Source organism: Eptatretus burgeri, chromosome 10 (assembly GCF_056783735.1).
Source record: "Eptatretus burgeri isolate ZD-2024b chromosome 10, Ebu_testis_v1, whole genome shotgun sequence".
Classification (NCBI taxonomy): Eukaryota; Metazoa; Chordata; class Myxini; order Myxiniformes; family Myxinidae; genus Eptatretus; species Eptatretus burgeri.
The window spans coordinates 30,306,215-30,333,970 of record NC_140970.1 but is presented as its reverse complement, the minus strand read 5'-3'; the positions used below and the strand labels follow the sequence as shown (position 1 = coordinate 30,333,970).

The 27,756-nt window shown below is 40.8% G+C and overlaps 2 protein-coding genes across 3 annotated transcripts in view; one reads left to right on the top strand and one right to left on the bottom strand.

Moving 5' to 3' along the window:
- Window positions 1–7,648, bottom strand: part of LOC147018210 (E3 ubiquitin-protein ligase BRE1B-like) — a 61,542-nt gene extending 53,894 nt beyond the window's left edge. Inside the window, exons 1-8 of one of the 2 annotated variants that reach the window (XM_085897680.1) lie at window positions 7,308–7,648; window positions 6,547–6,765; window positions 6,217–6,403; window positions 3,778–3,960; window positions 3,480–3,598; window positions 1,588–1,734; window positions 1,418–1,492; window positions 1,063–1,182 (exon numbers count right to left, since the gene is read on the bottom strand). In XM_085897680.1, coding sequence (XP_085753806.1) covers window positions 1,063–1,182; window positions 1,418–1,492; window positions 1,588–1,734; window positions 3,480–3,598; window positions 3,778–3,960; window positions 6,217–6,403; window positions 6,547–6,765; window positions 7,308–7,454 — 1,197 coding nt within the window. In that variant the 5' untranslated portion in view covers window positions 7,455–7,648. The remainder of the gene's footprint in view (window positions 1–1,062; window positions 1,183–1,417; window positions 1,493–1,587; window positions 1,735–3,479; window positions 3,599–3,777; window positions 3,961–6,216; window positions 6,404–6,546; window positions 6,766–7,307) is intronic. The other variant, XM_085897681.1, reaches the window with a different exon arrangement.
- LOC147018208 (uncharacterized) overlaps window positions 1–27,756 on the top strand; it is a 239,752-nt gene that overhangs the window by 106,554 nt on the left and 105,442 nt on the right. The gene's annotated exons all lie outside the window — the stretch shown is intronic.

Sequence of the window (27,756 nt, the reverse complement as noted above, 5' to 3'; positions counted from 1 at the left end):
GATACAGAGTTTCCTGGCCAAACACAACACACCTAGGCTTCGTCAGGCTCCCTACTCTCCCAACATGGCTCCGTGTGACTTCTGGTTCCCCCCCCCCCCCAAGCTGAAAATGCCCCTGAAAGGGACCAGATTTCAGTCCAGAGAAGACATCATGCGGAATGTAACGGACCAGCTGCGCGCCATTCCAAAAGAGGCGTTCCAGCGCTGCTTCCGACAGTGGCAGAACCGTTGGGAGAAGTGTGTGGCAGCCCAAGGGGACTACTTTGAAGGAGATTAGTGTAAGTTTGTTGTATCTGGATACGAGTATTTTTTTATGAACAAAGGTCGGATACTTCTTCAACACACCTCATATATATATATATATATATACATCTCCAATCCTATTTTTTATATATAAATACAATAGCCATGGTGCCTGCGATAGCTATTCTCTTCGTGAAGGACCTTCAACATGCACCAACGTATGATATTTAGCGTCTACCAACTAATGCCAGCAGATGGGATGCCCAGTTCAATGCCCATCTGAGGGACGGCACACGCATTGATGAATCACCCTGCCTGTGAAACACCAGGATGACAGTTTAAATCTGGGTCAGGATTCAAACCCAGGCTAAACAGCTTCGAGGCAAGTGTACATACCTAAATAGGCCATATAACCAGCAATAGGTACCTTTTAGCATAAAGTATGACAATTTTCACTGACAATTAACATTACCAAAAGACATTCTGTCATTGTACACAAGTGATTTTTAGAAGCTACATAAATGTAAATACACACCCTAACCTCGAGGGTTTTTTTCTTTCTCTAAAATTGGTGTTGTCGTTTCTCCACCCTCAATACCACCTCCCTTTGGCACGGGTCAGTGATTTAACCAATTGCACTATGCCACGTGTCCAAGTGAAAAACAACTTACTAATCGAGGAGGAGGGAAAACTAATGAGGAAGATGAAAGAAAAATTGGGAAATTCATTAACAGAAATTGTGCAGGGATGGCACAAACTTTATGAGTAAAGACTCAGCATCAGACACTGAAAATTCTCATGTAGATGAATGATTCTTACCTTCAACTTTTCTCCTTCTCGTACAGACTCCTGGAGCTCTTGCTGGAGTTTCTCCAACTCTGCTAGCCGACCATTAGCTAATTCTTTGTTCTCCTCCAGTTCCGCCGTCAGACTCTCAAACTGTCAAATAGCAATTTATAAATGGAATATGTGGAACAAAAAATAAATAATAATAAAGCCAACATTTTGATATGGTGCAAAATTGGGATGTGGGAATTATATTGGGAGTTAACAAGAGCAATTGAGAGGTGCAAATTGGGAGATGAATTAGGGAAAATGTTGAGAAAAATAGTTATTGATGAAGCAATATACAAATGGGAGAGAACACATCAATATGGAGAATGAGTGATTGAACCTTCTGAAGATTGAGGGTGATCTGTCCTCCGTGGACATTACTGTAGCTACTGGTTACTCCTACTCCGGAGTTTACCTGCACAAAGCAAAAAAGCAGTTTTCAAGGAGGAGGAGGCATGGTATTTTATACAAAACATGGAGTAAAATGACACTGAGAAGCTGCAAACATACTCTTTCCATCGCTTCAACAAGGTGCTTGCTCAGCTTCTGCTCCCTTCTTCGCAGTTTCTCTGCCTCCCATTGCAGATCCTCGACTGTTGTCTCCAACTCCGAAACTTTTGTCTCTGCCGCTGTGACACGGTCTTGCATCTCAGAATACTAAAGGATGAAAATCGGCAAATAACTATTTTAACTTCGTCAGCACAAGTGCCTGGAAAGTCACAATTATCTTTGCCTCCATTTCAATACATTTCACAGCCAATCATGAAACAACAACACCAACAGTCCTGCACATGGCAATACTTTGAGTTGTGTATGTTGCGAGGTGTATTCGCGGTTGATAAAATGCGACCTGCTTCTACATATGCGACCCTGTGCTTCACGTATTTGCGGTATTCTTCGTGTTTTCACAGCTTCTCGTGGGATTTTTGATTTTCCTTTCTGAATCACGAACCGCCGGGAACCTATCCCCCTTTTTCCCATTGAAACAATGCCCTGACATTCGCGGGATTTTCCTGGAACTTATCCCCCACGAATAGCGGGGTTCGACAGTACTATAAATGTAAATTCGTACATGTTTATATGTGCTTCAAAAACTAACGAATTACAGAACCAAATCCAACCAAATTTTGCATGTTGCCAAAGGGTACCCAAGTATGGTTTCCATCTCGGCAGCATATCTGGGGGCAGATGGGGTTCAAGGTGGGGGGAAGACACCAATTCTCTATTCGAGTGTGTATCGTATAGCACCCTCGGTGTTAGCTGGTTTTACAAATCATCTTCTTATGGAAAGAAACTTTAAAGAACATTAAGGTGATGTTGGAATCTGAGTGAGAACAATTCACTTTTCAAAATGTTTCATTTCACTCATTTTAAGCGGAGGTTTAAACCAAAACAAACGACACCAAGCTTCGCAGTGAAGCGGAAGTGATTTTTGCTCACGCCATATAAAGATATAAGCAGCAAAGATTTTTGAAGAAGGCGATGTAAGCTACAGTATATCAATTTCAATCCAAAGGTCGGATATATGCCGATAATGATGTGTTTGTAATTTAAACAGCACATATGCAAAAATCATCCAACTAATCATTCTGACTGATGAAAAACCGATAGAGAAAGTTTAAACAACTTAACAATATACATGACAGTGATGTTGAAATCTGAGTGGGAATAATTCAAAATTTTTGAAATGTTTCATTTCACTCATTTTAAGCTAAGATTCAAACCAAAGCAAATACCACTGAGTTTCACAGCGATGCAGAAGTGATTTTTCTCAAGCACCATATGTAAGCAGTAAGGATGGCTGATTAGGATGGGTGACAGGATGGCCGAGAGGTACGCACATTCACCTCTAAGCTGTCTAGCCTAGGTTTGAATCTCGGCACAGCTATAAACTGTTATCTTGGTTTTCACAGGCAGGTTGTGTGCCGTCATTAAGTAGGCATACCGTCTGCTGGCATTACTTGGTGGATGTTAAAGATCCCACGCTGTCCTTCGCGAAGAGTAAGTAGGTGAGCTATCGCTGGCACCCTGGCCAAATTACAAATTCCTGCTCTAACTACTGGTGGGAAAGTAATGGCAAACCGCCCAGCATGACCATTGCCAAGAAACTGCTTCAGCAGCACCAATGTTCTGCAGCAGATATGGTACATCGAATTTGGATATAGAGGCATGCAACTTTTGGGATATAACCCCCATTGAAACAAAACATGTTAAGCTTGAACACTTGGATCGGTGAATTGTGACTAGATGTCAAAATAATGTACACTATTTGAGGAAAATCCTTTTTAATGGATTTCAATGTCCCATCTTTGGAAACAATATATTATGGATAGCATTTAAATATTTTGCAGTCGAACGGATCTATTTTTATCCTAAGTCAAGGCTCACTGATTACATCTTACCTCCATTGCCATCTTGTGGTGACGCGAATGTAAATATGTTGTCATTTCCTGCAATCGTCCATTCTCTGCAAGCAGCTCCCGGTTTAACTCCAGTACGCCTTCCTGCAGTTTGCCCGAATCTGTAGGATGAGAGTTTGGACAAATGGAATGTTGCTCCGCATCAATGAGCAACCAAAGTTTCAACATATAACTGCTATTATAGTCTGTTTCCTTCAATCCTTCATCTCTTCCCCCCTTTTATTTTTCACATCATTCTTGTCTACTTTTTTCCCCCCTTGTATGTCCTTCCGACATTCACCCTGGGAGTTCAATGAAGCTGAAATGAAGTGCATGTGATGAGAAGCAGACTCGATGGATGACACGAGACGTGACACCGCCTCCTTTGAGCCTTTAGTCCGTTCATTCAGAAGCAACTCCATCTCTTCACTACTACTACTTGCAAGAGTGGCCAAGAAGGAAACTGCAGCATCACTGGTACGGCCTGTGGTGAAAGAAAAAGAAAGGAAAATGCAAGTGCAAAACATTGCAACAGTTTTATAGTCTTAAAAATAAGCATGGCTGTTTATTCGACCTTAAAAACGTGTGTGTGTGTGTGTGTGTGTGTGTGTGTGTGTGTGTGTGTGTGTGTGTGTGTGTGTGTGTGTGTGTGTGTGTGTGTGTGTGTTTTGCTACGGAACCAGGGTTTGAGAATCACCACGAGGGGGACTTCTGAGACTTCCCGACCTCCAGCCCTGCAGCCTGCAGTACTGCAGATAAGTCCGCGACCTGTCAGGTTGTCAAGCAACTACGGATGACAATTGATAACGCCAAACTTGGCAGGTTCCTCGCTCTAAACCACATTACCTTTTCCGGTGGTTTGGCAATGTCAAATTGGGGTTCGTACCCTCAGTGCGCACCTGTCTATCTATTCGTATGGCCAAGCGGTACCGTGAGTACTCTGCCTAATTATGGAGCCAATCAATGTGGCACAACTTGCCATTTATCGAGTCGTTACATGTCAAATCGAGCCAATGGAGGAAAGGATTAAGCGAGCAGGTTGGAATCGGTTAACAGTTCAACAAGCACATTTATTTACAAACTCAATCAAGTAATCAATGTCATCAGTAGCATGTACTTACAAGCAATAATCAAATGATAGTAAAACAATACAGGCAGGCAAAGACACATGAGGGAAGAAGTTACCCTCACCACTTATTCCCCTTCTACAATCTCATATTTTATATATACAAAATGGAGCCAGCACAATCATACTGTGGAAGCTCAGAGAGGAAGAACAGAAGGCAGAGGCAGAGCAAGGCGTAGGTTCGGCCTATGACATACCGTTGCACACGTCGACGGACTTCCCACACTAGGGACCTCCCAGCTTGTCCGCTCTCGCACCTCTGACTTGTGCTCACGTGGTTAGAATGCCACCTGTCCAGCACTATTTGGCCCAGTCTGTGTTTGTGTCTCCTCCATAACTCCAAAGTCATAAAACCGAGCTGCCTGAAACTTTGCATGCATACTAAGAAAACTCCAAGGAAGTGCATGACTGAAAATTGGGTGTTTGGGTTAATTAAAACACCCCTTTTGAAAATAATTAACAGCCTTATTTAATTTTATCCTTTATCAGGTGCATCATCAGTCAGGTAACCAGAGCCTGTCTTTTGGCCGCAGCCACGAAGGAAAGTGGGATGTGACTTCATGCAGTCTCTGTCCCCTCTTTGGGAACACAGCTTGACCCTGAGTCTTTACGGGTTGCGGTTGCACTACGAGTTTGAGCATCAATCTGTGAGCGGCATAAATGTCGATGCAGCACTATGATGGATACATGTGGACACCATGGTCTGTCATGCCGTTTCAGTGCCGATCGATCTTTGAGACATTCTGCCTTAAACGATGTGATCAAACGTGCCCTTTATGGGGCAGGGATTCCATCGGTCCTGGAACCCCTCAGTGTAGAGCTTGGCAAAAACACCTGCCCGGATGGCTTGACCATTGTCCCATACAAGAATGGGAAAAGCCTAACCTGGAATTGCACTTGTGCCGACACTTTTGCCAAATCAAACGTTCACAACACAGCGTTAACAGCTGGAGAGGCTACCACTGATGCAGAAGTTCTGAAACAATAAATACGCCGGCCTCAACCAAACTTATTTATTCGAACCAATCGCCATCGAAACAACCGGAGTAGATGGCCGATATACGTCCAACATCATGAGTGATATTGGTAGAAGGCTCGTTGCATCCACTGGCGATATAAAGCAACTGGTCAGGTTCAAGCAACGACTGATCTTGGCCGTCCAGCGGAGAAACGCCATCGGTATTCTGGCTTTGGTGCGGGAAGAACAAAATCCTGCGTTTACACCATTTTAAAGTCTGTTATTTTTTTTTTCGGAGGATGTGGGGGTTTTACTCATTTATTAGAAAAAAAAACAAACTTTTTTTAATGAAAAGTATTAAAATAAATAAATAAGAGTCGTAAAATAATCAATCTCTTAATCAATCGTCTCGTAGCATACCAAAACCACTACCGTTTCTTCCAAATCTGTAACTTTTTGAAGATTAAGTAATTCATCGATTAGTCGATTCATCAATAAATCAAAAATACCCTTTTTTATAGTCAAATTACTTGTTCACAGTCTTGTCCAAATATCAGCTTCCTCGCTCAAAAGGTGCCTGAGACATTGCCCACATGAGATGTTATGACAGTTAAAACAAAAGCCACAAGTAACAGAAAAATATACAACGACAGTACCTCTGTCACGGCTCTCTCCTTGACTCTCAGACTCAGACTCGCCTTCCGACATCCGTGACTCGCTTCCCCCTCTCTCGCCCCTTTCCCTTTCTCGCTCCTCCCCGCCCGTTGGCCCCTGACTCGACAACCCACCGGAATCCATCGCTCCATCCAGTCTCCGGAGCAGAAGCTGTATGTTCTCATCGAGCTGGGGATTAAAGAGAATAAAAGTCCACGGCGCATTACAACGAACGTTTATTTTATTTCAATTTATCACCAAGAGCAAATATCTGCACACCCATACGATAGTCTTTCCCTGCATCTCGACAGTAATTCATGGAAAGCACCCACCTGGGCCCAGTGACGGTTGACAATAAGCAGAGTGGCGTCATCGGTCACTTGACGCTTTTCCAGCTTCTCTATCCTTTCCCGCAGCTCATCTTCGATGGCTTGCCGCTGCTCCAGACGCTCAACCAACTTCCTGTTCCGAAACTGTAGGACCTTCATGTCCATCTCCTCCTGGAAGAGACGAGGGAGATCATGATGGACGGCTTTTATGGTTGAAATTTCCTGGAAAAAAAAAAAAAATTCGACTTTGACAAATGACAGGCTCGTGTTTTGCCTACCAATCTACCATCACCCTGCACCAACACAGACATTCCAATATCTTTTGACACCTTTCACATCAAACCACTTGAGGGGGGGGGCGGTGAGGAGGGGGTGGGGGTGGGGGACCATCTATTTATTACATACGCAAGTACTGCACAAGTTATAACCCCACCCTGCTGCATGCATGCCCCTTCCGCTCTCTTTTACATATCCCATCCTCCTCGTTTGTACCTCGTTGCTCAATATAGATGTCCACCCCACCCAGCGTACAGATCGAACAGATAGACCAATACCCTCACCACTAAATTCCAATATGTTCGCTCAAAACAACCTCCAGCTCCCTTCCAACATTAAACACGTGAGATAGAGACTCGTGCTAAGAATACGAGAACGAATTACAAAGGAGACTTGTTTAGAAAATCCTGAAGATTCGGAACGATATTTGATTGGAAGAGCAGCAAGAAGGAAGAACATCGAACGGAAGCAATTTAAGACGATCTCACCAAGGAGGCGACTCCCCCCAACTTGATGGACTCCATGAGAGAAGTCACCCTGTCCCCTCCTCCGATGTTGGCCTTTTTCTCGGGGGGAGAGATGACCGAAGCCGAAGCAGGCTCCCCGGCCTGGCGCTTCATTCCCAGGCCCGACATGTCACGATATCAAGGACAAAACACTCCGCTAGGCCCCTTCGCAAATAAAGGGCCGTTTAAAAGTGCTTGCGCGACGGAGGTGTTTGTGTGCGCCGATTCCTCGGCTTTACAAGAGTCGATCGATTGAAGAGCAAGCGAAACGGAATCACCTCGTCCACATGAATTAGAACCCGGATGTCACTGAGGGGGGGGGGGACGATTTCATGACCGGATGCGTCTCGTCATTGGTTGAATCTTTACGAAGGGGAAACTTTTCGATGGAAGCCCGTAAAATCTCGTTTATGTTCATTCACTCGCAATTAAAAGACACTTGAAAAGAGATGGACACCGCCAGTTACAAACGAACGTGGGGATGAGAGGTGCATAGGGAGTTTACACCGCGTTTCATACACCGCCTAAAATCAACTGCACATGAACGATTCTCAGTTATTATTCATGTAGCCTCCCGCTTCCCCTCGGCCTCTCGGGTTTATGAATATGTCGAGATTCCCTCCTTCCCACCGACGTTCTCAATCAAAGTTTTTTTTTTTTCGGTTTTACCATCCGCAAGTCATGTCAAAGGACATGCGATGGCTTGAGGGTGCAGCGGGAGACTTCCGGTATTTTGTATTTCGGTTGACTTCCGGTATTTTGTATGTAGGTTGACTTCCGGTATTATGTATGTCGATTGACATCCGGTGTTTTGTAAGCCGGTTGACTTCCGGTATTCGTATGTCGGTAGACTTCCGGTATTTTGTATGTCGGTTGACCTCCGGTATTTTGTATGTCGGTTAACTTCCGGTATTTTGTATGTCGGTTGACTTCCGGTATTTTGTATGTCGGTTGACTTCCGGTATTATGTATGTCGGCTCACTTCCGGTGTTTTGTAAGCCGGTTGACTTCCGGTATTCGTATGTCGGTAGACTTCCGGTATTTTGTATGTCGGCTGACTTCCGGTACTTTGTATGTGGGTTGACTTCCGGTATTTTGTATGTAGGTTGACTTCCGGTATTATGTATGTCGATTGACATCCGGTATTATGTATGTCGGCTCACTTCCGGTGTTTTGTAAGCCGGTTGACTTCCGGTATTCGTATGTCGGTAGACTTCCGGTATTTTGTATGTCGGCTGACTTCCGGTACTTTGTATGTGGGTTGACTTCCGGTATTTTGTATGTAGGTTGACTTCCGGTATTATGTATGTCGATTGACATCCGGTGTTTTGTAAGCCGGTTGACTTCCGGTGTTATGTATGTCGGTAGACTTCCGGTATTATGTTTGTCGGTTGACTTCCGGTATTATGTTTGTCGGTTGACTTCTGGTATTATGTTTGTTGGTTGACTTCCGGTATTTTGTATGTATGCTGACTTCCGGTATTTTGTATGTATGTTGACTTCCGGTATTTTGTATGTCGGTTGACCTCCGGTATTTTGTATGTCGGTTAACTTCCGGTATTTTGTATGTCGGTTGACTTCCGGTATTATGTATGTCGGCTCACTTCCGGTGTTTTGTATGTCGGTTGACTTCCGGTATTCTGTATGTCGGTTGACTTCCGGTATTATGTATGTCTGCTCACTTCCGGTGTTTTGTAAGCCGGTTGACTTCCAGTATTCGTATGTCGGTAGACTTCCGGTGTTATGTATGTCAGTAGACTTCTGGTATTATGTTTGTTGGTTGACTTTCGGTATTTTGTATGTATGTTGACTTCCGGTATTTTGTATGTATGTAGACCTCCGGTATTTTGTATGTCGGTTGACTTCCGGTATTATGTATGTCTGCTCACTTCCGGTGTTTTGTAAGCCGGTTGACTTCCAGTATTCGTATGTCGGTAGACTTCCGGTATTTTGTATGTCGGCTGACTTCCAGTACTTTGTATGTGGGTTGACTTCCGGTGTTATGTATGTCAGTAGACTTCTGGTATTATGTTTGTTGGTTGACTTTCGGTATTTTGTATGTATGTTGACTTCCGGTATTTTGTATGTATGTAGACCTCCGGTATTTTGTATGTCGGTTGACCTCCGGTATTTTGTATGTCGGTTGACCTCCGGTATTTTGTATGTCGGTTGACTTCCGGTATTTTGTATGTCGGTTGACTTCCGGTATTTTGTATGTCGGTTGACTTCTGGTATTATGTATGTCGGCTCACTCCCGGTGTTTTGTAAGCCGGTTGACTTCCGGTATTCGTATGTCGGCTCACTTCCGGTGTTTTGTATGTCGGTTGACTTCCGGTGTTTTGTAAGCCGGTTGACTTCCGGTGTTATGTATGTCGGTAGACTTCCGGTATTATGTTTGTCGGTTGACTTCTGGTATTATGTTTGTTGGTTGACTTCCGGTATTTTGTATGTATGTTGACTTCCGGTATTTTGTATGTATGTTGACTTCCGGTATTTTGTATGTCGGTAGACTTCCGGTATTATGTATGTCGATTGACATCCGGTGTATTGTAAGCCGGTTGACTTCCGGTGTTATGTATGTCGGTAGACTTCCGGTATTATGTTTGTCGGTTGACTTCTGGTATTATGTTTGTTGGTTGACTTCCGGTATTTTGTATGTATGTTGACTTCCGGTATTTTGTATGTCGGTAGACTTCCGGTATTTTGTATGTCGGTAGACTTCCGGTATTATGTATGTCGGTTGACTTCCGGTATTATGTTTGTTGGTTGACTTCCGGTATTATGTTTGTTGGTTGACTTCCGGTATTTTGTATGTATGTTTACTTCCGGTATTATGTATGTATGTTTACTTCCGGTATTATGTATGTCGGTGGACTTCCGGTATTATGTATGTCGGTGGACTTCCGGTATTATGTATGTCGGTTGACTTCCGGTATTATGTTTGTTGGTTGACTTCCGGTATTTTGTATGTATGTTTACTTCCGGTATTTTGTATGTCGGTTGACATCCGGTATTATGTATGTCGGTCGACTTCCGGTATTTTGTATGTCGGTATATATATATGATATGGAATAGGCAAAGCCGAGAAGCAAACGTCGAATTCTTCTTACATTCGCTTCTGACTTTACCTATAACTTGTTGACAACTGAAGACGCAATTTCCGGTTACTTCGGCCTGGATTCGTGATCAGCGATCAAATAACGTAAATCACGATTAAAAATTATTTTTTGATGATGCGGGAGATATCTTTATTAAAATCAGTGGAGGAAATATACACCATATCTGATATTTGGGTCTTTCATGTCTCCGACGATGCCTTTATGTCCCAGCATGCATCATTCCCCATGACAAAAACCGGAAACAAAAAAAAAACCAGAAACAAAAAAAAAACGGAAGCAAAAGCATCATAGCCAACGACACGGATTCACAATTGCCATGGTATTGCGTTGTTTTTGTTGTTTCCTATTTTCTCGTGTGCACGCGTCAAGTAATATTCACAAGATAGAAAAAAAAACACAATCGTGTTTATACACCGCACAGCGTTTAAAAACAACCGGAAGCAAAAGGTCATATCCAACTACACGGATTCCAAAAAGCTCGGGGTATTGTGTTGTTGTTGTTGTTGTTGTTGTTGTTGTTGTTGTTTCCTATTCTCTTACGTGTACGCGTTAAGTATGAAGCTCACTGCGTTCGCTATGACTTCCGGTATATACTCGGTCTACCGCCATACAAAATACCGGAAGTCTACATACATACAAAATACCGGAAGTCAACATACATACAAAATACCAGAAGTCAACCGACAAACAAAATACCGGAAGTCAACCGACATACAAAATACCGGAAGTCAACATACATACAAAATACCAGAAGTCAACCGACAAACAAAATACCGGAAGTCAACTGACATACATAATACCGGAAGTCAACCGACATACATAATACCGGAAGTCTACCGACATACAAAATACCGGAAGTCAACCAACAAACAAAATACCGGAAGTCAACTGAAAAATACCGGAAGTCTAACGCATACATAATACCGGAAGTCAACCGACATACAAAATACCGGAAGTCAACCGACAAACAAGATACCGGAAGTCAATCGACATACAAAATACCGGAAGTCTAACGGCATACATAATACCGGAAGTCTAATGGCATACAAAATACCGGAAGTCAACCGACATACAAAATACCGGAAGTCTACCGACATACAAAATACCGGAAGTCAACCGACAAACAAGATACCGGAAGTCAATCGACATACAAAATACCGGAAGTCAACCGAAAAAATACCGGAAGTCTAACGCATACATAATACCGGAAGTCAACCGACATACAAAATACCGGAAGTCAACCGACAAACAAGATACCGGAAGTCAATCGACATACAAAATACCGGAAGTCTAACGGCATACATAATACCGGAAGTCTACGACATACAAAATACCGGAAGTCTAACGGCATACAAAATACCGGAAGTCTAACGGCATACAAAATACCGGAAGTCAACCGACAAACAAGATACCGGAAGTCAATCGACATACAAAATACCGGAAGTCTAACGGCATACAAAATACCGGAAGTCTAACGGCATACAAAATACCGGAAGTCAACCGACAAACAAGATACCGGAAGTCAATCGACATACAAAATACCGGAAGTCAACCGACATACAAAAGACCGGAAGTCTACCGACATACAAGATACTGGAAGTCTACCGACATACAAAATACCGGAAGTCTACCGACATACAAAATACCGGAAGTCAACATACATACAAAATACCAGAAGTCTACCGACAAACAAAATACCGGAAGTCAACCGACTTACAAAATACCGGAAGTCTAACGGCATAGAATATACTGGAAGTCTACCGACATACAAAATACCGGAAGTCTAACGACATACAATATACCGGAAGTCTAACGGCATACAAAATACCGGAAGTCTAACGGCATACAAAATACCGGAAGTCTAACGGCATACAAAATACCGGAAGTCTAACGGCATACAAAATACTGGAAGTCTAACGGCATACAATATACCGGAAGTCTACCGACATACAAAATACCGGAAGTCTAACGACATACAAAATACCGGAAGTCTAACGGCATACAAAATACCGGAAGTCTAACGGCATAGAATATACTGGAAGTCTACCGACATACAAAATACCGGAAGTCTAACAACATACAAAATACCGGAAGTCTAACGGCATACAAAATACCGGAAGTCTAACGGCATACAAAATACCGGAAGTCTAACGGCATACAATATACTGGAAGTCTACCGACATACAAAATACCGGAAGTCTAACAACATACAATATACCGGAAGTCTAACGGCATATAAAATACCGGAAGTCTAACGGCATACAAAATACCGGAAGTCTAACGGCATACAAAATACCGGAAGTCTAACGGCATACAATATACCGGATGTCTACCAACATACAAAATACCGGAAGTCTAACGACATACAAAATACCGGAAGTCTAACGGCATACAAAATACCGGAAGTCTAACGGCATACAAAATACCGGAAGTCTAACGGCATACAAAATACCGGAAGTCTAACGGCATACAATATACCGGAAGTCTACCGATATACAAAATACCGGAAGTTCAAAATACAGCTCGGACCACACAAATGCTGAGTGTGAACGATTTCTCAGCCGGGCCAGTCGCCTTCGAGGCATCACTGTCAGTCTTCAACCATATTTGATGGTTGAAGAGCGACTAAAGTTAAAGGAGCTAGTCAGGCAGCTTGAGGAACGTTCAAAAAGCGAGGCGGGCCTCATCATCCGTGGACTGGAGATCATCACCAAGAAGTTGAGGCCATGGAGGAGAACAGTGGTGATGACTCATTCTGGTTGGAAATTGTGCCCCTGAAGATCACCATAATGTACACCAAAGCATGTAGTCTGTTTCACAAAATGGATGAGTTGCGAATGTTCGTTGCTCAACGTATACCAGATGTGTTCGGTGTACCGGAAACATAGCTAACTGATGACATTAAGGATGCAGAGGTAGCCATTCCTGGCTACTACATGCTTCGGAGGGACCGTACAATTCAGTCTAGGGGTGGTGGTGTTACCCTCTATGGAGCCCAGCATGCATATCTACAGCATTTTGGGCTCTCCACACCCACTGGGAACGCTGAGACCCTTTGCTGTAACCTCAATGTCCATGGCACGTCCAAACTACTGATTGACCTTGTGTACAGGCCATTAGGCAACATGGTTGAGCTGGACAACAACCTTGTGAAGGAGCTATTGAGCCACATTGCCAATGCCCGTCACTTGCTGCTGATTGGTGACTTCAACACCCCCCACATCAGTTGGGATCAGCTCACGACGGACTCCTCCCAGAATGCTTTCTCCAGTCGATTATTAAGTCTGGCAATTGAGGAGTTACTTCACCAACAACATGGAGCAAAGTAGATATGCCACAGTGTGGCAAATCATTATTCCACAGTGTTTTCACAGGAACATCCAGGTCCCATTTCTGGTCTTCCTATCTGCCAGAGGAGAGCAAACATTGATCATACTCTGCATCCGTTCCCCATCACAGAATGTGGTGTCACAAAATAGTGGCATGCTCTTGATCCCAACAAATCCCCTGGGCCCGACAGTTTGCACCCCAAAGTTTGAAAGGAACTGGCAGCTGATTTGGTGTCGCTGCTGTGTTGGCTGTTCAACTTCTTGCTTTCCACTGGGAGTCTCCCGAGGAATTGGAAGGAGGCGCACATATCGCCCATCTTCAAAAAGGGTGAAAAACAGGATCGAGCAAATTTATCGACCAGCCAGCCTTACCTCAGTGGTGTGCAAGGTTGTTGAGCACTTGTGAAAGCAAGAACTCATGGTGCACCTGGAAGGGCAGCAACTTCTTGCCCAGGAGCAACACGGCTTCCCCCCAACATCAGTCGTGCCTTACCAACCCGTTCTCTCTCTCTCTCTCTCTCTCTCTCTCTCTCTCTCTCTCTCTCTCTCTCTCTCTCTCTCTCTCTCTCTCTCTCTCTCTCTCTCTCTCTCTCTCTCTCTGTGTGTCTGTGTGTCTGTGTGTCTGTGTGTGTGTGTGTTGCATCATTGGTTGGGACGCGGATATGCCGCTGATGCAGTGTCCCCCTTACCAGTACACTGGTACTCATTTTGCCAACCTCGGAAGGATGACCGGCTGAGTCAACCTCCTGGTGTATTTTAATTCAGCAGCCAATGGGGCTTGAACTCAGCACCCTAGGATCCCAAGCTGCCACCCTAACCACTAAGCCAACCTCGGATCCCAAGCTGCCACCCTACCCAGGTCAAAAAACCAGTAAAGACCAGTAGCTTACTGGTCAACTGGTACCAGTTGAAAACCAGTAGCCAACTGGTACCAGTAAAGCCAGTTGGTTTCTTACTGGTTTTAATATGGAAATTGGAATAGAGTGATATATTACCAGTTGAAATACAATGTACCAGTAAGTGTGAAACCAGTAAGAAACCAGTTGAATACCAGTAGGAAACCAGTTAAATACCAGTAAGAGACCAGTTAAATACCAATAAGCACCAATAAGGGACCAGTTACAAACCAGTTGAGTACCAATAAGAGACCAGTTACAAACCAGTTGAATACCAATAAGAGACCAGTTAGAAACCAGTTGAATACCAATAAGAGACCAGTTAGAAACCAGTTGAATACCAATAAGAGACCAGTTACAAACCAGTTGAATACCAATAAGAGACCAGTTAGAAACCAGTTGAATACCAATAAGAGACCAGTTACAAACCAGCTGAATACCAATAGGAGACCAGTTACAAACCAGTTAAATACCAATAAGAGACCAGTTACAAACCAGTTGAATACCAATAAGAGACCAGTTACAAACCAGTTGAATACCAATAGGAGACCAGTTCGAAACCAGTTGAATACCAATAAGAGACCAGCTACAAACCAGTTGAATACCAGTAAGAGATCAGTTACAAACCAGTTGAATACCAATAAGAGACCAGTTACAAACCAGTTGAATACCAATAAGAGACCAGTTACAATCCAGTTGAATACCAATATATGAGACTAGTACAATACCAGTAAGAGGCCAGATAAAACCAAAAGCATATAACATAATTTGCAAATACACACATACATGCACACACGCATGCACACACACACACACCCACGCATGCTCACACTGCAAACCCCTATATGAAAATATAGTACATGGTTTGTTGTACATACACATATCTATATCATATTACACATGTTACAGTGATCTGGCAATGATCTTCAAGTATATAAAGGGTTTTCTTTAATAGATACTCGCTAATGACAGAATCATAATCTTAATGACATGATGAATCAAATGCTTACCAATGCAACAATGATATTGATCTCAGTACATATATATGTAGTGACAATGAACATAATGCTCTTGTGTCACACTGAAGAGGCAAGTATCTGTTTAAAAACACTATGGCAGGCATTGGCACTGAAATGTATACTTTTGGCACATACAATGTACTAAGGCAAGTTATGCAGTTAACATGAACAATGTACTATACACCATGTGTAGCTTATACAAAGTGTATTTACTCTACACATGAAAACATGCTGTTTAATTGCTGGCTATGTCAGGTTATGGCAAGTCAAGGAAACCTGGCAGATATTCTTTCTTTTTTTACTTTTAAAAGTGCTTGACAGGTAGAAGATAACATGAAAAACAGCACTGTGCTGGCAAGTTCATAATTCACACACATATCTATTTTCAGCTGGCAAATGTCATAAAATAAATAATAATTACATCATCAAGAGGTAGTTTTTGGCAAAGACCTGACAGTAACTCTTGCTTAAAATGAATAAAAACCACATATTTATCACTGAATATGAATACAAGTTTAAAATGGCAAAAAGAGGCTAAGTTGTATAACTATATTGTTGGCAAAAACAATATTCATCTAAAGTACTATAAGCATGTAAACACAGTAAGGACAAAGACATGGACACATGTTCATCCCAGCACATATAATGACATAATAAATTTGAACGCTGTCAAATAATAAACATGTATTTAAACCTCAGAGACTGTAAGAAAAGCTGATGTCCAATGATTTTTTTTTCTTTACACAAATGCTGGATACCTCAAGCTGCATGGATTGTTTGTTGGCAAAGTGAATTACAGGTGAAAATGATTCATGAATTCAAATGAGACAATGAACAGCATACCTGAGTACAGGTAAACCCTAAACATGGTCACATTCCAAGGCACTCCTGCACAAAAATCAATGGCAACTCTCTCACCAATAACAACTAAAATTGTAACAGTGCACAACAGCCAAAGTGAAGGTTTTCATGGAAACTTCCATGCACATTTGCATTAAACATACAAATACAATATACTGTACATTGTTGGCAGCTTTTACACGTAAAAAGTGTAGTTACTGTACACATTAAAATACGCTGTGTAATTGCTGGCTATGTCGGGTTATGGCAAGTCAAGGAAAGCTGGCAGAGATATTGCAGATATATACACGTATACAAAAATTGTATATTTTTTTTCTGTAAATGTGCTTGACAGGTAAAAGATAACATGAAAAACAGCACTGTGCTGAAAAGTTTATAAATCACACATGTATCTATTTTCAGCTGGCAAATGTCATGAAATAAATAGTAGTAACATCATCAAGAGGTAGTTTTTGGCAAAGACCTGACAGTAACTCTTGCTTAAAATGAATAAAAACGCATACATTTATCACTGAATATGAACACAAGTTTAAAATGGCAAAAAGAGGCTATAAGTTGTAAAACTATATTGCTGGCAAAACGATATTCATCTGAAGTACTATAAACATGTTAACAAAGTTAGGACATAGACATGGATACATGTTCATCCAAGCACATATGATGACATAATGAATTTGAACGCTATCAAATAATAAACATGAATTTAAACCTCAGAGACTGCAAAAAAAGTTGATGTCCGACGATTTTTTTTTCTTTACACAAATGCTGGATACCTCAAGCTGCATGGATTGTGTTTGTTGGCATACCTGAGTACAGGTAAACCCTAAACATGGGCACATTCAAAGGCACATTCCAAGGCACTGCTGCACAAAAGTCAATGGCAACTCTCTCACCAATAACAACTAAAATTGTAACAGTGCACAACAGCCAAAGTGAAGGTTTTCATGGAAACTTCCATATACACATACAACAAAGTTGAAAAATATTGAGAAAAAGTAAAAAACAAAATAGATTTAAAAAAATCAAATTAAAAACAAAAAATTCAGGCGAATGGCAAAGTTAGTTGATTACGCTGCTTGCTGGACAGTAAAACAAGTAAAGTACCAGTGCAATGCTAGAGCATCGTTTGTTGTTTGTGACTCTTGACTATGTAGTTATTAATCACAAGTACCAGTAGGTAGTGTGGACAATAGTGATCATGAGCAATTTCACAATTAGTTGTATTACATTATAGCACAATTTTCACATTTTCTTTTTCTACATGTACAGTACATGTACATCAGTGTCTATGCATTTCCAGACATTATCATGTTACATTTAAATCACCTTAGAAGGTCTATGATATAGAGTGAATATAATCAGACAAGTATTGGAGATGCCATAGTAACTTAGAGAGGAAATTCACCCCCAAAATTTAAAAATTGAAAATAAAATTAAAATAAAATAAATACAAAAATGACAAAAATTGGATAAGAAATAAGATATGACATTTTCGAAATTTTGCATTTTATCGAAAAACATTTCTTGTCCAGTCCTTATGAAATCTAAATGAGCAAGTTCATATCTGGGGATCTATCTTTAATAAGAAAGAAGTTTGTTAGAGAGCAAAATACTTCCAATACTTTAATCATTAACCCTATTTTAACTGGGCTATTTGAGACCAAGTTTTTACCTCAGATCTCGGCCTCCCAAGGGATCGCCGCAAAATTTATGCTATTATGAATGTGTGAAACAGAATGTTGAGCTTCTCCTCAGCCTGGGAAGAAGCTTTGAACTTACTGGGACTTTAACCCTTCAGCTATTGGTTTCCTTCCAGAGGTATTTTATGTACCGGTACCTCAAGTGTGAGCTGTGACACATAGGTACAACTTGATGTTGTTCTGGTGATAACATTTTAAAGAAATGGTTCGGATAGGATGAAAAGTGGCTTTCATGCCTGGTACAATGTACCTGTATGTATGCAAATACAGTCAACCTTGCTTAAGTCAACCTTGCATAAGTCAAATAATCAAAAATCTTTTCAATTAATCTCCTCTTTATATTCGATTGATTTAATCCCTCAACTCAAATGTGAAGTATGTCAATGCTATTTCTTCAGTCCAAATAGATTTGCATTATGCAAGGTTGACTGTAATCCAAACAATTATATATGAGGTATGAACTTCAGGGCTAGACAAAGTTTTTTTTTAATGCATATATACATAACATTTTTTATTATTATGTACCTTTGAAACAGAACAACGTGCCAACTCTTTACTTGAAATGTACTGTATATTGTAGTTCCAGAATACTGGTTGCCCTACATGTATGTGAAATGACTTTATTCCAAAGAGACCTTAGTGACATGTTGATATTTTTTGTTGTTAAAGTTACATTAAAGGAAAGCTTGTGAGCATATTTAAAGTATGATGGCATGAAATAACAAAGTAATAACCTGTTAGACACATGCATTTTCCATTTTAATATGTCTTTCTGTCAGCTTGACCTTGAGCAAAACTGTAAAGTCACCTTCTAGATGGTTACTGTAAAAGTGGATATTTTTCGCGCGACTAATTTTTTACGCGCTCAGCCTGGTAAGAAGAGTTTTTAATTCTGTGGAATCAAGACAGTAAGTACAGGAACATATGACAAGGAAAAATATTCCTGTGCTTTACATTTCCATGCTAATTTCTGGTTAAGCAAAAATGCACAAAAATGCTAACACCGCGAAATTCCCACTTTTACAGTAATTCCCATGTTGTTTGATGCTGCTGTATAAGATAAGTGTTACCCTTTGCATGAAAAATCAAATGCAGCTTTGCAATGAATAGAGGAGTTAAGTATTTCTTGACATTTTTTTTTTGTATACAAATGTACACCAGGTGCATGCAGTAACTGGCAGGCCACCCCCCCCCCCAAAAAGGAGGGGGAAGGGCTTTACCCCCATTGAGCCATTGAAAATTAATGACTCTTCAGACCAAACAACTTGCCCCTGCAGTCAGACATCAAGGGTTTGCCCCTGCAGGGTTTGTAGAGCCCTAACTTGTTGCCCACAATTAACATAACCTTGCCGAGGACTGATTTTAAGTATTTCCAGGCAGAGCATACGACATACAAACATGGTCAAGGTCATTTCTCTGCTCTGCAGGTGAATTGATGATTATGTAAGTACATGTATCATGGTACATTGTATATTAGTAATGATAAAAGTTAAACAACTAGTGAAGATGAAAGGTAACACAAAGTCTAGGTAGCACTAAGGAAATATATATATTTTTTGATATCTTATTATATCCATTTTTATGCCAAGTGAGAAACCCAAAACTGTTTCTCCGAATGTTTCTCTATTTTTTTGAGATACAAGTATATTTTCCATATTGAATAAAATATGGGCAGTGTGATGCTTCGATCCTTAATGTCTTATATTGTATCAGGATCCTGCCCAACATATTCTGATAATCATTTGATTTTCTGCTTGTTGATATTTTCTAAAAGAATGACTTTAACACATGTGGCCGTATCTTCATTATAAAAATCTTTATAATAAGATGGAACTAAGCAGGTCAACAACCATAAAACCCCCTTCTATAGTGTCAATCTTGACATGGACAGCTCTTTTTCTTCCAAGAAGAAAACTCATACACCTCCAGTGTTCAAGCATGTTGTGCCAAAAATTCATGAAACCATCCAAACACTTTGTATTACCATACATCTTGAGGTGGATGCCAGGGTACTTGTCAATTTCTTTTTCTTTCTTTCTTATTTGTAGAAGATTGTTCTTCTTGCCTAACAAGTTCAGTTGATGTAGAAGGATGTTTATACAAGAATATATGAAGAAATGTCCATGATTATTTGACTGGAATGTGTTCATGTATTCGAGCACAATGAAATAAAACTAAGAAATTTATCACATGAATGAAAAACAAAGAGCATGCATGTGTTTTTCTCCTGTTCATGGGCTATGCTATAATTATGTTCTATACAATAATTTATTGTGTGTTCTATTGTAAGTCTGTTGGATCAGTGCACAGTCTGATGCTTTTAGGAGATATCACATTATGTATGGTGTCCATCAGGACCATAGGAATCCTACTGGAATAAACTGGGACAGACACATTTAAATATCTAAATGGTATACATGTAACTGGAACCAATTTGAATGAACTGGTATCTACTGGGAACAATAAGAATCTAACTGGTATCTAACTGGGACCAGTATGAATGAATTGGTACACCCTTTACTGTGTCTATAATAGGAATCCAACTGGTTTGAACTGGGACAAACACATAATAAATCTAACTGGTATTCGTTTAACTGGAACCAATAAGAATGAACTGGCATCTACTGGGACCAATAGGAATCCAACTGGTATCTAACTGGCACCAATATGAGTGTAACTGGTATCAACTGGGACCAGTACATTGCAACTGGTATCAACTGGGACCAGTACATTGTAACTGGTATCAACTGGGACCAGTACATTGCAACTGGTATCAACTGGAACCAGTAAGACTTTAACTGGTACAAATATGAGCTACTGGTTTTTTCAACTGGGAAATTGGAATTCTGACTGAATTTAACTGGTACCAGTTGAAACCAATAGAGACCAGTTAAAGACCAATTAGAACCAATAGAGACCAGTTGAAAATGTGTACTGGTTTTAACTGGTTTTTCGACCTGGGTAACCACTAAGCCAACACCAGGCTTACCAACCTGCCATCAGCACATGATAACTGGACTACTGCAGCAGACAAGCTGTCATTTATATTGATTTCAGCAAGGCTTTCATCACCGCCCCACACAAACGTCTTATTGAGAAACTAGAAGCCTGGGGCCTGCGGCCTCAACTTTTGACTTGGCTTACTAACTTCCTGACTGGACGCCATCACCGAGTGTTGGTAAATGGTTCGCTCTCACTCTGGGCTGAGGTTCACCGTGGAGTCCCTCGGGGCTCTGTGCTCGGACCAGTGTTGTTTCTGATATACAGTGATGACTTGGTTGATTATTTCAGCTGTCAACCGCTGCTGTTCATGGATGATCTCAAGCTTTGGTGTAACGTAACGGAACACAACACCAATCCGGCATTGCAGGCCGACCTACACGAGCTTGAAGAGTGGACGCAACTGTGGCTAATGAAAGTTAATCCGACCAAATGTGGGGTTACGCGCCTCGGACAGGTCCCCTCCACAGTGCAATACCGTTTGGGTGGAGTGGACCTTGTGACGATTGATAGCATCATGACCTCGGAATTCATACAATGCGCACAACTGTCGGCCTCAATGCAGACTAATGTGACAGCAAACGGAGCACGCTCTGTGATGCATTGCTTTCGACGCTCCTTTGTTTCTATTACTCCTCCAATTTTCCAGATGGCCGATGTAAACTTTGTTAGACCGTATCCGGAGTATTGTCCACCACTATGGAGGCCCTTTCTGAAGCGGGATTGCAACCTGCTGGAGAAAGTGCAACGCTGTAAAACACGCAAGGTGCAGGGGCAAGCACGATTTTCTTACGAGCAACGCCTTGCAAATCTGGATCTGTTTCTATTAGAATACAGATGGCTCAGAAGTGATTTGATCACGCTTTACATAATTCTGCGTGGTGAAGTCAACGTTTCATTTGAAGAACCGCCGGCCTTACGTACAGAGAGTCACCTTCGCGGGCACTCCTCGAAGTTGATAAAGCTTTCGGCGTGCTGTCAGATAAGAGCAGCCTTCTTTACCCACCGGCTGGTCAATGTTTGGAATGGACTTTCTGAGGACACTGTCCAAGCATTGACGACTGACGGCTTTAAGAGAAGTCGAGAGCAGCAGCTGTCCTACCAAAGATAGGACTACACGGGGCATACACCCTCCTGTCCTACAATGACTTGACTTGACTTGAGTTGTATTCTCCTAGAATGGTGGAGGACCTAACTCGTCAAGACAATGAACCAAGGAAATAGTTATTGTATCAGCCACTGATAGTTCTCAGATTAATAATCCTTTCTCTTGAACCGTTTAATTGATCGGCATGAAACTTCACACTTATGATCTAGTCGTGATGGGGAACATAGGTTTTAAATTTCGACTTGATCTGATGCATGATTTGGCAGCCATAATTATTCAATTTTTGAATCTAGGTTCTTTTTGATTTTTTTTTTACCTCCGCCACCGAGGATGAAAGAGGTTATGTTTTCACCCCTTTCTGTCTTGTTAATCCTTCGGATTTCGGCAATTATGTTGGTCGGTTGTGTGTGTCATTCTGTGTGTCTGTCTGTTTGTTTGTTTGTGTGGTTGTTTACCCTGTAGCAGCCACATCGTTTCAGCGATCATGACTAAACTGGGTACAGATGTCGGCAACGGTCCAACTTAGAGACTTGTCGTTTTTGGTGAATCTAGGTCAAAGGTCAAGGTCAAGGTCACCGAAAAACCAAAATTCTTATTTTCGCAATAACGCCCGCTAAAATGGAATGGTCGTATCGACTTCAAACCAAATCCAAAATGCGCATCTTCCAATTCTGCATCCAACCATATGTCTCATTGGGGTGTCAAACAACACCATTCTTAACGGTTGGGGGTCGAATGTCAGGGGGGGTCGGGTCAAAACTTTCAAATTGCGATAAAAACGCCATTTCAAGTCCGATTGACTTCCAAGTTATGATCATGACCAAACTATGTGCTATAACTCATGAAACAGTAGCACTATCGACTTATAAGAACCAAATTGATTTCCAGGTTTTTGTTTTTTTCAGAGATCATGGAAATATGACAAAGTTATTCCGGCAATTCCTTGCTCAACGAGCAATTTAATTTGTTTGTCTGTTTGTTTGTGTGCAGGATGTCTCAAAAAGTTGGGGACAGATTCTGACGAAACTTGGTGGACACTTTGGTTGTGCGACAAGGAAGAATTGATTTAATTTTGGTGAATATCCAAATCCGGATCCGGATCTGATAATTTTTTCAGTGATTCTTCACCATTGAGAGAGCGGGCTAAACTGATATATAGCACGATATCTCAAAAAGTTGTTGACGGATTCGGATGAAACTTGGTGGACATGTTGGGTGTATGACAAGGACGAAATGATTCGATTTTGGTGAAGATCTGGATCCGGTTACTAGAATTTTAAAAGTGATTGTTCATCATTGAGTGATAAGGCCAAAAACGATATATAGCACAATATCTCAAAAAGTTATGGATGAGTTATGACAAAACTAAGTAGATTATTTGGTTCAGTCACAACAACAAGCAGATTAGATTTTGATTCAGGTCTGAATCCAGATCCAGCCTATCAGTGGGATACAAAGCGTAGTGTTCAGCCTGGCAGAGGTATGCACTCTACCGAATGTCGTTCTAGTTTCCAAAGTATTTGGGGTGGCTGAATCAAATTTTGCTCTCTGCCAAGCTGAAAAATTGATGGTTATGATTTTATAACCAAAATTCCAAAGTGGCCACCAAAATCTAGATTGAAAGCCATTTTGGCATACTTTTCCATTGCAACTCCCCCAAAACACTTTTGTTTTGGGCACTTAATTTTGGGGTGATGATTCTTTATTGGAATTCCCAATGAGTGAAGCAAGGTTTGACTATTATCCTACATCAATTCAAAAAGGCCACAATAAAATAGCATAGTAATCCACAGTGTGAGATACGGTTGCAGCGTAAATGTACTGTGCCTTTTTATAGAATAAAATAGTTTTTTAAAGATAAAAATGATGAATTTAGTGTGTTTTGTATATATGGTGATTGACCAACAATGCCCATGTGAACTAATTGCTAGATAATTATTTTATTACAGTAAATAATCACGATAGTGCACATCATGAAAAACAATACCAATATTTTTGACGTTTTTACATTGACTTTTATGCATTTTGTGCAAGGTTGGTACACAGACGTGGTTGGTATTTTGTGCATGGTTGGTAGTTTTGTGGTTTGTGCATGGTTGGTAGTTTTTGTAGTTTGTGCATGGTTGGTATTTTGTGCATGGTTGGTATTTTTGTGGTTTGTGCATGGTTGGTACACAGACGTGGTTGGTATTTTGTGAAAGGTTGGTACACAGACGTGGTTGGTATTTTGTGCATGGTTGGTACACAGACATTGTATGTATTTTGTGCATGCTTGGTACACAGACGTGGTTGGTATTTTGTGCATGGTTGGTACACAGACGTGGTTGGTATTTTGTGCATGGTTGGTACACAGACATTGTATGTATTTTGTGCATGCTTGGTACACAGACGTGGTTGGTATTTTGTGCATGGTTGGTACACAGACGTGGTTGGTATTTTGTGCATGGTTGGTATTTTGTGCATGGTTGGTAGTTTTTGTGGTTTGTGCATGGTTGGTATTTTGTGCATGGTTGGTACACAGACATTGTTTGTATTTTGTGCATGATTGGTATTTTTGTGGTTTGTGCATGGTTGGTATTTTTGTGGTTTGTGCATGGTTGGTATTTTGTGCATGGTTGGTATTTTTGTGGTTTGTGCATGGTTGGTATTTTGTGCATGGTTGGTATTTTTGTGGTTTGTGCATGGTTGGTATTTTTGTGGTTTGTGCATGATTGGTATTTTTGTGGTTTGTGCATGATTGGTATTTTTGTGGTTTGTGCATGGTTGGTATTTTGTGCATGGTTGGTATTTTTGTGGTTTGTGCATGGTTGGTATTTTGTGCATGGTTGGTACACAGACCTGGTTGGTATTTTGTGGTTTGTGCATGGTTGGTACATAGACGTGGTTGGTATTTTGTGCATGATTGGTACACAGACTAAATACAGACATGGTTGATTTTTTTTTCATTTATTTGTTCCCTGGTTCAAGCCCCAGTGGTGGGGATGTCAGGTGACATGGGTCAAAACTGGAAAAAAAAATTTAAACTCTAAATTTGATATTGGGTCATATGTAGTGTAACTTTTTGCCTTCAGTGGGAAGTGTGAAGTTCTGCAATGGTAAGCCATTGACCTGGTTCAAATTTTTTTTTTGCTACAATTTTAAACAACGATTTTCTTGATCTTTTCTTTTAGTCCAAATAACCCGATATTGATAGTAGAGTAAGGCTGTTGGATTTCAGGAGGGCAAACTTTTGGACAAGTAAGGCAATCAGTATCAGATAAATGGGAAACCTTCAAGGAGGAAATGCGCAATGTCCAGAGTAAGTATATTAATTCCAGGGAGGTGTAAATCCAGAGGCAGAAAGAGACCAAGAGTGGACAGAGGGCTGTGGGGAGAGTGGACACGACGAGATGCGCGGTGAGGGAAGGAGTGCTAGTCAGGATGGAAGCAGAAGGCATTCATTATGTACGAAATAACGGGATTGTCATCAGTTTAATATCAGTGGAGGAGTAAACAAAGTCTCTTGAAGAAAACAACTGGGCAAGCCAAATGAGAACATGAGATCGAAGGATAGGGCAAAGAATGTTATAAATCATACCAAGACATTCTGTTAAGTACATAAGGGGTAAATAACAGGATATGACCAGTGTGGGCCATCGAGGAATAGCACAGGGAGATTGGTTCGTAAGGAAAGCGAGATGGCAGGCTTATTAAACAGGTATTTTTCTTTAACATTCATACGAGAACCATCCGGAGAATTGTCATTAGCTCATCGAGAATCCATCAAGAGGGTGAAGAGGGGCTTTTTGAGGAATTGCAGGTTGGAGTGGAGGAAGTTAACAAAGAATCAGTCAAGGAAAGGTTAGGGAAGATACAACTAATCTACATTTAAGAGTATTGAAGGAGATGGCAGAGCTGGTAAGTATTCTTACACTAATTCACGGACCGGTGTTTGTGCGTTTGTTTATTACTTGCAAAATCTGAGTTTCTTCAAATGTATCGGTCAGTCGATGTTGTTCTGTCTGTTTATCTGTTTGTCGCCGACAGGTCACAATTTTCAACCGATCTTCACGAAACTTCACCACATGGTAGAATTTGCCTTAAGGAAGAAGCCTATTGTTTTTGAGGTCAAAAGGTCAACATAGGTCAAAGGTCAACATTTCAGGTGGTATTTCTAAAATCCTCAATTTTCATCGGATTGACTTGAAATTTGAAGAGGATTTATATTTCAAGTGACTCAATTCAACCAACCAATTGTTTTTTAGGTCAACATCGACCAAAAGGTCAACATAGGTCAAAGGTCAACATTTCAAGCGGTATTTCTAAAATCCTCAATTTTCATCCGATTGACTTAAAATTTGAAGAGGATTTATATTTCACCTCACTCAATTTAACCAACCAATTATTTTTTAGGTCAACATCGACCAAAAGGTCAACATAGGTCAAAGGTCAACATTGCAAGCGGTGTTTCTAAAATCCTCAATTTTCATCCGATTGACTTGAAATTTGAAGAGGATTTATATTTCAAGTCACTCAATTCAACCAACCAATTATTTTTTTAGATCAACATCGACCAAAAGGTCAACATAGGGCAAAGGTCAACATTTTAAGTGGTGTTTCTAAAATCCTCAATTTTCATCCGATTGACTTGAAATTTGAATAGGATTTATATTTCACCTCACTCAATTTAACCAACCAATTATTTTTAGGTCAACATCGACCAAAAGGTCAACATAGGTCAAAGGTCAACATTGCAAGCGGTGTTTCTAAAATCCCCAATTTTCATACGATTGACTTGAAATTTGAAGAGGATTTATATTTCACCTCACTCAATTTAACCAACCAATTATTTTTTAGGTCAACATCGACCAAAAGGTCAACATAGGTCAAAGGTCAACATTGCAAGCGGTGTTTCTAAAATCCCCAATTTTCATACGATTGACTTGAAATTTGAAGATGATTTATATTTCACCTCACTCAATTTAACCAACCAATTATTTTTTAGGTCAACATCGACCAAAAGGTCAACATAGGTCAAAGGTCAACATTGCAAGCGGTGTTTCTAAAATCCTCAATTTTCATCCGATTGACTTGAAATTTGAAGAGGATTTATATTTCAAGTCACTCAATTCAACCAACCAATTATTTTTTTAGATCAACATCGACCAAAAGGTCAACATAGGTCAAAGGTCAACATTTTAAGTGGTGTTTCTAAAATCCTCAATTTTCATCCGATTGACTTGAAATTTGAATAGGATTTATATTTCACCTCACTCAATTTAACCAACCAATTATTTTTAGGTCAACATCGACCAAAAGGTCAACATAGGTCAAAGGTCAACATTGCAAGCGGTGTTTCTAAAATCCCCAATTTTCATACGATTGACTTGAAATTTGAAGATGATTTATATTTCACCTCA